Below are 13,297 nucleotides of genomic sequence, written 5' to 3' on the forward strand. Positions count from 1 at the left end.
GTTTTGACACATTCGATGAAAAAGAATCTTAGTACTTATTCAGATAGCTATTGAATTTTCACTAGTACTTATTATTCAGATAGCTATTGAATATTCACTACTTATTATTCAGATAGCTATTGAATATTCACTAGTACTTATTATTCAGATAGCTATTGAATATTCACTAGTACTTATTATTCAGATAGCTATTGAATATTCACTAGTACTTATTATTCAGATAGCTATTGAATATTCACTAGTACTTATTATTCAGATAGCTATTGAATATTCACTAGTACTTATTATTCAGATGGCTATTGAATTTTCATGAGTACTCATTATTCAGATAGCTATTGAATAATCACTAGTACTTATTCATAAAGCTAGTGAATATTCATGTATACATAATACTGTATTACCTGGAGTTTTTTCTATGTTTCAAACCATTTGATCTTGTATTTTAACCCATGGATGTTACTTTTTGTTAATATTTTGTTTTGGGTGGGGGGGCGGGGGTTTAGTTGATCTACATCATGCATTAACTCCTTTATGTTGCTATCTGTGTAAACTGCAAGACGTCCATTAACCTCGGGGAAGGGTTCGCTCTTAAAACTTATTTATAATGCTCAAAACAGATTCCATTGCATGTTTGGTTATGCTCCATCATTGCTTCCAATCATCTGCTTAGAGAGGATATCATCAGTAAATGCTAAGATAACTTTGGGGAAAACCATTTTGGAACATGTTCCAATTTATGGATGGTGATGGGAAAACTTGTCAGCTTTAGATTTTTTGCAATTTATTGCAGACAATGCTGCATTTTCCCCCTCCACGCCCCCCCCACCAAAACAAAAAAAAAAGTAGAAAAAGCATGGAAACAAAAATGATCTGCAGTTTTATTTAATATTTATGAAAAAGTGAGTAGTCGTGTCTCGGTTAGAGGCAGTGCTTGGAATTGGGATGGACCATTTACAGTAAGGGGGGGAATCTTAAAGGAGATCCAGATCCAATCATAATCTTTATGTTTATGTGATAGATATGCTTGTGATATTTGTCACCGTGTCAAACTTTAACCCACTTTGTCCCACTATCATCCACTGGTTGGCTAGTTTTGGGAACAGAAATTAAAATATATATAGTAATATTTGTTATTGTTATTAACAATAATAATAATTATTATGAAACAAAAGGGAAAAAATACACTGGACTAAGTTTTTGAGTCAGTGATGCAGTGGTGGTCTTCACACTGTATGTACCTGCTGAAAAAATCTGTCCACCAGTAAAAGGTACCATAGACTTGCAATTGTTTAATACTTTGCCAAAAATTGCCAGTCCACACAGAGTCCACTTTTCCGGCTCAAGCCCCTTGTATCGTGCGAGAAGTCCTCCATCTGATTAAAGTCCGGCATCTGTCCCTGCGTATTAAATCATTCTCTCCGTGTATTTCTGCCCGCAGTTCCAAACGACGGGCCGTGTTCGCCATTCTCTCCCGGAGAGTCGAGCTCCAATCCCTCGTCTACAACGTCGTCCACGCCGTCGAGCCCCAACCCTTATGCAAATTCCTCGGCTAGTCCGACTCCGTCGAGCTCCATTCAGGCATCTCCAAACCCGGGCCTGGAATCACAGTTTACATTCCCAGACGTTACAGTCGTTGATAGTATACAAAGGTAGGTCCTTTCCCGGTCGCCTAGAAGGAAGAAGGAAGGGGGGGGAGGGTAATTGGCAGAAGGAAAGGGGTACAGGAGACAAGCTAAGTGTATGTCAGGAGTCAACGTTGACAAGATGACAAATAAAGTTCAAGTTAACAACTGACATGGATCTAGGAGATGGGAGGGGGGAGGTGTTTATTCTCCCCCCCCTTCGCCCCTGAACAAGGATGCTAGAGCTATCATAAAACTTATCTTGAAATTGTACTTTTATGATAACTAGATGCATGAGAAGGAGTGAACCCCTTTAAAGTAATGACAGTAAGATATTTTGATTCCTCTTGTTGAATATTGATTCTTCTTGTAGTGATATTTTTTTTTTGTACCTCAAAAGCTGTTTGTTGGTCTCCTGTTTCGGTCAGAGGATCTTTAGACGGCTAACTTAGCTTTTAGCTCTCCTTTTCTTTGTATACCATTCCGTACCAGATACCCCAAAGAATGCAATTCGTTGTTGCGACCGGTTGAGTTCCATTTCCAAATAATGTTTGAAATTTTTGTTGTGACCAGAAATCCAGTCCGTGGATTTCCCCTTTGAAGTCAAATCACACCATTGTTTTACAATAGTCGTTTGAATGAGATAGTATTTTGGTTGTTGAAGTTACGAGTCTGTCTGAGGCTGACACACATCAAGTTTTATATTTATTCCATTTTCATTGACAATTTGTTTCTGTCTCCAAACGTTCTCTTACAGCGATCAAGTCCGATCTATAAACAGCGACGTAACATTGACCATAGATTCCAGCACGTCCCATCATGTGAGTCTTTAGAATAATTTGATATCATTTATTTTTGACCTTGCAGGAGGAGAAGGGAGGGAATCAATGTGGGGGATTGCTTTATTTCCATCTTAGAGAAATGAAAGGAAATTATCAACGAAGATAGGAAAGGGGGGGGGCAGGGAGGGGTCATGGAGAGGGGGAGGTAAGGGATGTGGGGGATTCCTTTATTTCCATCTTAAAGAAATGAAAGGAATTTCAGATAAAAGATTGGAGAGAGGCTGGGGCAGGGATCGGGGGGGGGGATGGGACATTGGGGATCGATCAATTTTCACTTTGAAGGAGAGAAGAGAGACCAGAAAACAATTGCTCATCACTGGAACCTACGATGTATTCACGTACATAATCTGTGTGTTTCATAGACAAGTGCATTTCGCAGACTACAAGTTTGAGTTAAGAGTGGTGTACAGTCGATGGTAATGCGATGATAGATAAGCTGAAAATGGATATAGATGTAACCAATCATGCCTCCCCCCCCCCCCCCCCAAATGAACGTGTTGGCAAAGCAATTTTTCAAAATTAGCAGTGTGAAAAAAAAGTGAAAAAAAAATAGATTTTCTAATGCATTTTATTGGGATGATTTTCTTTCAGCCTTTCACAGACTCTGAAAGAACATTGCCAGATCAAGGGGTTGAATCACTTGACTATGCATCCGATAGCGGCTCGTCAGATCACGTTCTCGTCAGGAAGCATAGCGTAAGTTCTTCGTGACCTCTCCGAAGGTCACGAGACATAATTTGATGTGTCTCTGAAAGCCAACGGTCAGAATATATGTATGTATACACACCTTGGGTGAAATGCATATTTATGTTAGTCCATAGGATTTACAAGAACCTTTGTTCAGTAGCCAGTAGTCAGTAGTTAACATTTGATAAGACAGACTTTAGCAGGGAATCTCTTAGTTTGTTCCCTTTCTGGTATTGTTTGCAGGCATGAGCTTTTTCCGCGAATTCGTGGAATATCCGTGATTTCTTTTCTAACTCGGGACAAAAACTTGTATCCTAACACACTGTAGCAAAAGCAAACTGGAGCCTATACCTCGATTTTTGCAAATTTCAGTGATTTATTTTTTACCCCAGGCTCGTTCCTGTGTTTATCCTTTTAGGAATTGAACTTCATAACTTTCTATGAGAAGAAACCTGGAATAATTAGAACAATTACAAAACAAAAGAGGGAAAAAAATGTCCTAACAGTGGCCCAATTTTTCCTCTGCTAAATATAATTTGTTTAATCATCAAATAAATATTATTTGTTTAATCATCACGCCTTTAAACTTTTATACTTTATTTCTGTGAACTCTTATGTTTGCCATTCTTATGTCTTTTTACCCTTTATCATCTTGTATTTGTCTTATATGTACATATGCGAGCTTGTAATTTCCCTTTTGGGATGAAATAAAGTTTTACTTACTTACTTATAACTTGAAGTTTAGGTTGAAATTTGATATTTTGGTTTAGTCTTTTCACGGAATAAATAGTGTTGACATTTTGTGCAACAAGGTGTCAGAATTTTCATTCCAAATGCAACTTGAAACGTTTATAAAGTATAATCTTCGGGTCAATTTTCTCCCACAAGACATTTGGACGATAACGTAGACTTCATAAATATCTTTTATAACGAAAAACATTTCCCAAAAATTTGTTGTTTTTTTCTTTCGACAGAATGCTGTTGCTTCTGAATGGGACATTCCATTTGATCAACTTGAAGTGAAGGAACTTCTGGGTCATGGCAGATTCGGCCCTGTTCACCGGTTAGTATGGAGACTTTGTGTCTTTGGTTTCGTTCTATTCCGTGAGGGGGGGGGGAGGAGATGGGATGGGATGGGAGAGACAAAGGGGAGGGCTAGGGCTGGCGGGATATTTTTAATAATCTTTATGAAGCGATGAATTTTTATAAAGATCGACTCCTCATGCTCACATTTTTTTTAAAAACTACAGTACTGATTTCGCTTAACTCCCGTTAAAATTCGTTAAAAGGAAAATAACCGAATTTCCACGTTTTGTCATCGAAATTCCCCGATTTTTATCGAAATTCCACGAATTTTAACGATTGGTTATTTCGGTCATTTCCTTCGTGGAATTTTCAACGATACGTTGAAATTCTTTTTTAAACGAAATAGAAGGTCAATGTGTGGTTACGAGAAACGTCGGAAAACGAGCAACTTCGTTTATTAGTATTGATTAGACTTTAGAACAGTCGTTTGAAGGCAGGAATTTTCTCAAGAACATTCCTGTACTTACTGAGTAGTGACACTCAAAGAAACATGTAGTGAAACTGACGGGGGACGTTTTCTAACTGTGAACCCCAAACACAGTGACATAAGTCTTAACTTCGCCAGGACGTAAAAGAGGTTGCAGTCAAAGCTATGTACCACGAGGCACCCTTCCAGATAAATTATGAGTGCTGTTTAACCATTTAAATAACAATGAATGGACATATAAACTTGGTTTACTTGCAGATTACGAAAAATAGTTATTTTTTAGAAATGTAAATTTGGTTTTTTATTAGAGTTGGAGTATGAAACTTTGTTTCTGAGCGAAAACATGTAACTTGAAGCAAAATAAAGATGCCCCGCCCATTCTGCGAGGACGCTTCCATTTTTCGAAAAGGCGTTTTCTCTTTTTATTTTTTCTATTTTGTTTACTTTTAAACATGAAAATTATTTTAAAATATGTAAAGAACTTAGTAATGTACTGCAAACTATCTATAAAAACAAAAAAACGATGTTTTAGGCATGAATAATGTGTTTAATATAACTAAAGTAGTAGGCCAATAGTCATGAGCTCATGATGATAGTGTCGTCAATTCGTTTTCTCAGTTTATATTTGCGACATATCACCCGTGTACATCGATCAATGGCATGGTGAAAACCCCGTGTGAAAATATGTTGACCCCAAAAGACGCAAATGGCCGTTCTAGAAAGTACCGTCATAACATTAACAACACAAGGCCAGTTTGCTCTCTCAGGTCCGCACGTGTACAGCCATTTTTTCACACATGATATTATGCTGTGCATGCATTGCGGGCGCGATTGCGGCAAACATAAAAGAAAATGAATGAAACTGAAAAACGATATTTTTTCACAAATATTGATGCTTAGATAAGTGCTTCCTCACAATCAACGAGCCGCCCTAAAATTCGCTCCGCTTACGGAAAAACTTCTATATATATAACAAATGGAAAAACCCGAGTTTTTACACACATAATTCCAACTGACATTGGTCACAGAACATAAGTAGGTCATTGACATTCGAACTTGGCAACTTGCCCAAGTTCATCGCACCATGGGAACGACACAACACATTGAACATGATGTTATATTCTCCCGCCATCTGGACGCCGAGTGTAATATGCAAATTATGAATGGTACTGCGCAGCGTGGTTAAATCTTAACCTATTGCGACACAAATTTTGGGAAGCTGTTGTTTGAAGTAACTTTTGTATCAAATGTAAGGTACTGTATCATGTATGTGACCAGGGGCGTAGCGAAGGGTTTTTTGTTGTTGGGGGGGGGGGTGTGGAGAATTTGATTTGCCGACGGATCTGGAAGTGGTGACTGAAATGGGGGAGGGGTCTATGGGGACACCCCCTCCCCTTTGGAAAATTTTTAGTTTTGAAACGTCCTTAGATGCAATCTGGTGCATATTTTAAGTCAAATTTGACTTGCCGACGGATCTGGAAGTGGTGACTGAAATGGGGGAGGGGTCTAAGGGGAGGGGGACGGCGGGAAACGGCGTTTAAACGTTTAACCGACCGGCAGGGGATACGGTGAAACGGTTAGCGAAATATCTGATAGGTCACACCCTTATTTAAACACACACAACAAAACGCCCTTATTCAATGAAAATATACTGAAAACCATATCGCAAAAACACAAAATCGCTTATAACTCGAAAACGGAAGGAGACATCGACTTTTGTCGGCTGTATAGGGATTTCCTAAACCGAATTTTGATGCGCTCTATCCACCTGTGTCATTTATGAGCTTCTCTGACGTAAGCTGCAGTACGTAATTTCTCTGTACCAGTTCCGCGAAATTTATTTACGCAGTAAACATCGTTCATTATGTTTTCTTTCACAACGAATATTCAAAGTTGTGCTCCACACGCTTCACAGATATTGTTTTATGTCGTTCATTTTTCAATTCTACTTTAAAATTACATTTTCGAACGATGCATTGCATGCCTTATCAAGCATTCCTGATTAGTAAAACTAAGGAAGGATATTCAAATATATATTATTTTCATTTGACATGATTTTATCAGTTGTTCCACTTGAAAAACGATGATAAAACCGAAAAACAAAACATTTACTTCTCATGTGACGCATACCGGCAGACTCATAAAAACTCCCCCTACTCATTAAAATAAACTTATACATGCCGTCAGGCCAGTTGAAAGCCCTTCCCAGTAATGTTTGATCAGCTCTTCCCAATATACAATACTCAAATAAGCAATGAAAATATATTCATTTTCCACAGAAATCTACCCAACGTGGGCCCCAAGACACTGCTTTATTTTCTTAGTAGTCATGGAAACAATTGTTTGCAACTCTCTTGCTGGCCAGGTGTTTTCAAGTTTTATTAATAGCACGACTTTTGATTGGTTCATTCAAGATAAACTTTCTATCCCTGCTGGATTGTTCTACTTATATATATATGAATGAATATTTGGTTTTCAATTAACTAAGTAACAGATAACATCCATTCCATTACGAACAGTAGGGGTAAAATAATGTTTGCTTCTAGAGGCAGCCAGCCATGAAGGTTCTGCGGTGCTAAACCCCCCACGAAGATAAATACTATGCTAATTTACATAAGGTAGGCGTGAATTTGACAAAGCCAAGTTTATGATTGGACGAAGCCTTTCAAAAAAGTTTGGTGGTGGGGATATCCAGGGTAGGGAATGCACATGTAAGCAGCATACTACAGGTGGCCCAGACCCAGGCTGCGACCTTACCAGGGCAGTCCATCTGCTTTCGCGGGCAACTTACAGTAACGGGTTAGGGGGAAATAAGTTTTTTTTTTTTTTTTTGCGTGCATTGAAGTCGGGGGAGATTTTTTGGACGGAATGCGCTCTCAGAAAAGTTTGAAAGTGAGTGCGGTTCTGTAGTAAACGGTACCGTAGTACGTCAAGTAACACAGGAATTTTTTGGAAATAAAGATCTCTTTGATATCCAGCTACGACTGTTTCATTGTTGATATTTTTTTCTTGTTTTTTCTGACACTGCGTTCCTTGGTGAGTTAACTTAAACTTATCCTAGTTTAATACTAGCCTATAACTTAAGAGTCATAGAATGTGCTTGCTACGATCGACCAAGACTAGTTTTTATTATCCTAGCCAAATCATTTTTCAAACACCTAGTACAGAACTTACTCCGTCTTATATACAATCACACTTTTGCAACGTTTGTAATATTCCTCGGCAACTTCTGGTAGAGTCTGAAAACGGCTGTAGTTACACTAAGGATTCAACGCAAGTCACAACCTTGATATGTCTAGAATTGCCTTTGCGGTTTTTGATCGCGATAACTTTCGTGGAAATTTCGTTGAAACTTCGTTGACAACCGTGCCCGCAGTAGTCTAAATCTTGTCAACGAAATTAACCGAATTTCAACTTTTTTTATCGATTTTTAACTTTTGTTATCGATCGTTGATTTTTTTTCAACGGGAGTTAAGCGAAATCAGTACTGTAGCGGATTTTCCCTCTCTGAATTACTCCAACAGGGGTAACTGGCACGGAGAAGTTGCCATCAAGTTCATTAATATCGACGAAGAGGACAAAGAACAACTTAAGGCCTTCAGGAGAGAGGTGAGAGATGAAGCTGATTGCTTTTAGGGGAAAAATTATTGGGTGTAGTTTGAAAAAAGAACAGAAGAATGTTAACAGGTTATAACACTAAATTATACCCATTGCCTTCACTGTGCACCATCTATAACCCATGCCACCCCTTCCACCAACAATCCCATCTTCTCCCCCCCCCCACCCCCGTACCAGCAACTCCACCAACAATTCCACCACCCATCCCACCAAAAATCCCCCTCTCAACTCCCTACCAAAACTCAACGCCTGATTCTCACAAGTTATTGGTGCTATTTTCCATATCTATATGTTACACAACTTCTTCTATTCTTGCACTTTCAAACTTGCTGGTTTGGAATAATTTTGTAAGTTTTTATTTGATCCAATTGTGACCGGAACCATCTGTTAAAGCCGGAGAGATCCAGTACCACTATCAAAACGTAATATGTTCACGCTGTTTCGGTGATTGTCTTACAACTGTGGTTACAGTTCTTCATTGTTTTTGCCTGTGTTGGTTTCCACTGTTTTACCTGTTTTTTTTTGGGGGGGGGAGGGGGGATCTCTGTTTTTAGATGTCAGCAATTAAGAGTTCAAATCCTGGGATCATTCAAATAATTTGACTTTTTGCCCACTCATTAAAGTACGATTGAGACTCATTCGTAAAAGTTGTTTGCTTTGGAAAGAATGGATGCAAGGAATATCCAAGCATTTTGTAATACATCGATATATAATGTTACCATGTTTCCCTTTTTTCCTCCTCATCTGCCCATAGGTTCAACAGTTTAAGAAAACGAGGCACGAAAATGTTGTTTTATTTACGGGTGCTTGCATGCACCTACCTAATCTAGCCATCGTTACAAAGTAAGTCAAATTATTAATGTTTCATCTCGTGTGTTGTTTTCTTTGGTCGTGTGGGAAAATTGATTTGACCTTTAAACGTGCAATTAACATCAGCAATAAGGACTAAAACCACCTGCTTACTCATATCTGACTTAGCATAAATATTACGCTTAGCTTGCATTTCACGGGGTGCCGTTCGTTGTAGCTGTAAAGAATGAAGTTAAAAGTAGTTGTACACAGCATCGCAAAGAAATACACACATTTCGTTGTTTGCCTGAAGTATCGGCCAGTGTTAAGTGATTATAAGTGATACTGTATGTCAGAGGTGGTAGTGACAATCAATTTACCACTCACCCTTCTTTCCCCTGTATCGATTGGTGATAACTGTTGGTTGTTTCATGAATATGTATATATGTAAAACGAAATTTATCAAACGTTCCAGTGTTGGAACCATATTTTGTTCGTGTGCAACAACGGACAAGGAAACAAAATCTAGTGGGTTTAACTTGTCAACTTTCACCCCAGGGAGGGGGGAGGGGGAGGGGAGGGACCTTTCAGAGAAGGTGCAGAACATCAACACCATTCATGACAATGTAGTAGAAATGACGAAAAGTCGTTTGGAGATGCAGTTTAATCAATTATAGAGTTTTAGAGTTTTAACTCTGACATCAAAGGTTTACAACTTTGTCGACAATTTTCTGTGTACGTATTAAGTTCAGTTTATGACATACCTGTTTTTACATTAATATATAAACTGTTTCATGTATTTCTATCTTTTCAGTTTATGCAAAGGACAAACTCTATTTACTCGCATTCACACGCGGAAGGACAGGTTTGGATTGATTAAAGCCATCCAGATAGCTACACAGATTGCACAGGTAAATGTGTCAAGGTTTTTTTGGGGGGGGGTGGAGGGAGGGGGGTGCAATATGTTTACCACACCAACATTTAATGTTAAACTTTACTTTATAGCCTCATCTGGTCGTAGGTAGTACATTTCACATTGCTATCATTTTTTATTCCTTGCCAGAGGCAAAAGGAATCTATGCGATGGTGATGGCGTGTGTGTGTGTGTGTGTATGTGACACTTTCTAGTAAACACAGTAACTTAAAAAGTTAAAGTTGAATTAACTTGCTTGGTGTGTGGATCACTAGCTCTACCCTAGTCAGATAGTTATTTTAAAGTTTGAGTAAACTGTATGAAAAGAAATCACACAGCTAACTGGCTTTCTGTTTAAAAGGTTTAAAAATCATGTACTTTTTAATTCTTAATAATGTCCAGCTTTTTTCACATCTCCAATTTTCTGCTGAGGAGGGTGAACTTTTTTTTGTGTTACACTGTGTGGTCTTTTTAGCATACTTTGAGCCAGTAGATTAGAAGGTAAGGGTAGGTTATGTGGTGGGTTGGAATTAAAGGTGATGGGGAGAGGGGGGGGAGGTGCATGGGTGGGTTGGAATAGAAGTACCTAAATAATAAAACTGACAGTGGTCAATGCTAGGCTGTTGTTTTTTTTCTCTGTAGCATAAGAAAATTTTGTACTGTTTATTGTTTGTCAATCCTTTAAGTTAATTATTGAAAGTCAGGAATGGTATTGGTCGATGCCAGTAAAATGGCTCGAGGGTGTATCGAATGACTTTTTCAGTTGTGTGCCTCACAAAGTCTTTCATTAAACAGTCTCGTCTTTATATCTTCTTCTTTCTTTGTGACTCGCAGGGTATGGGGTACTTGCACGCCAAAGGAATTGTCCACAAGGATCTCAAATCCAAGAACATCTTCATCGAAAATGGGAAAGTGGTCATCACAGATTTTGCTCTCTTTAGCTTAGCGAGACTTTCAAGAGAAAACAGGTTTGCCTTCGTCCTTTTCCTTTGTTTTTTCTTTGAGGTGCAAGCAGCAGCGGGACATTGGAAATTTCTCCTCCTCCTCCAAATAAAAAGAAAGAAGATCAGATTGGGAAGATAAGAGCTTTGAATACAGTACTTTTACATTTTTGTTGCGTATGGATAATTTGGCAGTCCACTGATCCATGGGGTTTCGGAGAAGGGGGGGGGGGGTTATCCTTGGATTGGGAAAGGGGATATTGATGGGTGGTGCCATGTTTGAGTAAGCTTATATATCATGATATTCTACTGTAACTTCCATCTCTTCCCCACCCACTCCAATCTCTACTCCCAGTATTGGGTGTAACCATCCCTTTCCCCACCCACTCCAATCTTTACTCCCAGTATTGGGTGTAACTACCCCTTCCCCCATCCACTCCAATCTCTACTCCCAGTATTGGGTGTAACCACCCCTTTCCCCACCCACTCCAATCTCTACTCCCATTATTGGGTGTAACCACAGTTTGTAACTTATCACATGCCGTGATACAAGGAGAGGCTATTTCATGCCAGACTAGAGAACTAACTGGTTTACCTGGCGATGTAACTTGCATAATAGACAGCTTCTGTAGAGGGAGTACGAAGAGAATCACAAAGTCACATAATTTAATTTGATCCAGAGTTCATTAACAGACCATCTTGTTATTACGTGCCACTGTGACGTTGTAAAGAGAAATGTTGTGAGATAGCTACGAAAAGCTGTAAATATCCAAAAATAGTAACAGGACATACTTGCGGTATGTTGAAAGTCTATTTAGATCATGATCGTTTAAGCGTAACTGGCCCTTTTTTTTGTTGGGAGGGGTGGGGTCATACTCTTCTAGCTACTTGTAAGTGAATTGCCAAGTATTGCTAACAGTATCATGGGTTTGTTTGTTTGTTGTTGTTGTTTACCTGCATTCATAAAGTAAGCTGTTCCATTCACAGGAAAGGGGATGTAGTGGTCATCCCCGATGGTTGGCTATGTTACCTGTCACCAGAAGTCATCAAGTCTCTAGCGGTCGTACCAGAAAACGTCGCCATGGATCTGCCTTTCACAGAGAAAAGTGACGTCTATGCATTCGGGTAGGTCTCACGAAATGTTGTGAACTTCTTGTGGAATGAATCTACATCACCAAAAAAGAAGTGGCGTTGGGTGTGATCTCTTCTGGATCATGATGTGCCAATTAGATATGCCAATTAGTTTTGTTCTTGTAATAATCATTAACCCTATCAATCCGTTTTAGCTTTTGTCAATCATGGAATTTACAGGCTATCGGTTGTTACAATTGTACCGTGTTTTACAATGCAGTTTATTCCTTCAGTGATGATAAATATCATGATATTTGTATAAAACTCAAAACAGAACAGAAAAAAAAATCAGGTATTAACTTCAGGAGGAGGGGCGGTGCTTTAATGTTACCTGCCTTCTAGGATAGGTAGACAGTAGTACGGGTGTTGAATGGAGACAGATAAGTGTTGTCATTCATAAATATCCAGTCGAGTGGAGCTTTTCATCTCTTGTGTGGATGCACGGAGGATAAACTGAATACATTGTGTCATTTTGTAACTATGACAACATCATTGGTAGCTCTGCAGCAAACATAACCAATGTGGTTTGAACTTGTTGCATTTCCCCAAAGTAAGCAAATTGTTTCTAGGGTCAGCTATTTTGTTATGATGTATTTTTCACCATTGCCCTAGTAAACTACTCAATAAATGGCACAATTATTACACAGGAAATTTATTTTCTTACTGATTTCATAGAGTAGGGGCAACACCAAGACCATCACATGATTTAACCCTTTCTGAATAATGGAATGATACACAGATATAGCATAGTCTTAATGACTTTTTTAAAATTGTTTTTCTTCATAATTTCTCTCTCTTCTAGAACTGTCTGGTTTGAGCTACTCACCGGTGAATGGCCATTCCACAAGGAACCGGCCGAGTCTATTATTTGGAAGGTCGGCAAAGGTTTAAAACAGCCCGTCAGCCAGATACAAGCCTCTAGAGATGTGAAGGTAAGATGTCATTGGGTGTTGTAAATCTATAAAACAGACTTCCATCTGTGTACCAAGTTCTCATTATTAGCATATTTGGTAAAAGTTTGAGTTAATCATATATGCTTTTATGGGTGTGTACATTGCGTAGTAAAGTGAAACATAGCCAGATGGAATATACTCATACGTTATTATGTATCAGTATACCCCACACTTGAAAAATTCAGATGGTTTAGTGATGCCTTCGAAGGTACATATTACGTCGCTATGACGATGTCGTCGTGTAAGTAAATGACTAACAAAGGTCGATATTCTATTTAGCTTTAAAAC

The 13,297-nt window shown here is 38.7% G+C and overlaps 1 protein-coding gene across 4 annotated transcripts in view; it reads left to right on the forward strand.

The window, feature by feature from the left end:
- LOC139981059 (kinase suppressor of Ras 2-like) overlaps positions 1-13,297 on the forward strand; it is a 63,425-nt gene that overhangs the window by 45,888 nt on the left and 4,240 nt on the right. For all 4 annotated transcript variants that reach the window (XM_071993201.1, XM_071993202.1, XM_071993200.1 and 1 more), the window contains 10 exons: positions 1,439-1,649; positions 2,380-2,443; positions 3,056-3,160; positions 4,126-4,214; positions 8,189-8,273; positions 9,037-9,125; positions 9,886-9,982; positions 10,819-10,952; positions 11,913-12,050; positions 12,859-12,988. In XM_071993201.1, coding sequence (XP_071849302.1) covers positions 1,439-1,649; positions 2,380-2,443; positions 3,056-3,160; positions 4,126-4,214; positions 8,189-8,273; positions 9,037-9,125; positions 9,886-9,982; positions 10,819-10,952; positions 11,913-12,050; positions 12,859-12,988 — 1,142 coding nt within the window. The remainder of the gene's footprint in view (positions 1-1,438; positions 1,650-2,379; positions 2,444-3,055; positions 3,161-4,125; positions 4,215-8,188; positions 8,274-9,036; positions 9,126-9,885; positions 9,983-10,818; positions 10,953-11,912; positions 12,051-12,858; positions 12,989-13,297) is intronic.

Source organism: Apostichopus japonicus, chromosome 15 (genome assembly GCF_037975245.1).
Source record: "Apostichopus japonicus isolate 1M-3 chromosome 15, ASM3797524v1, whole genome shotgun sequence".
NCBI classification, from domain to species: Eukaryota; Metazoa; Echinodermata; class Holothuroidea; order Aspidochirotida; family Stichopodidae; genus Apostichopus; species Apostichopus japonicus.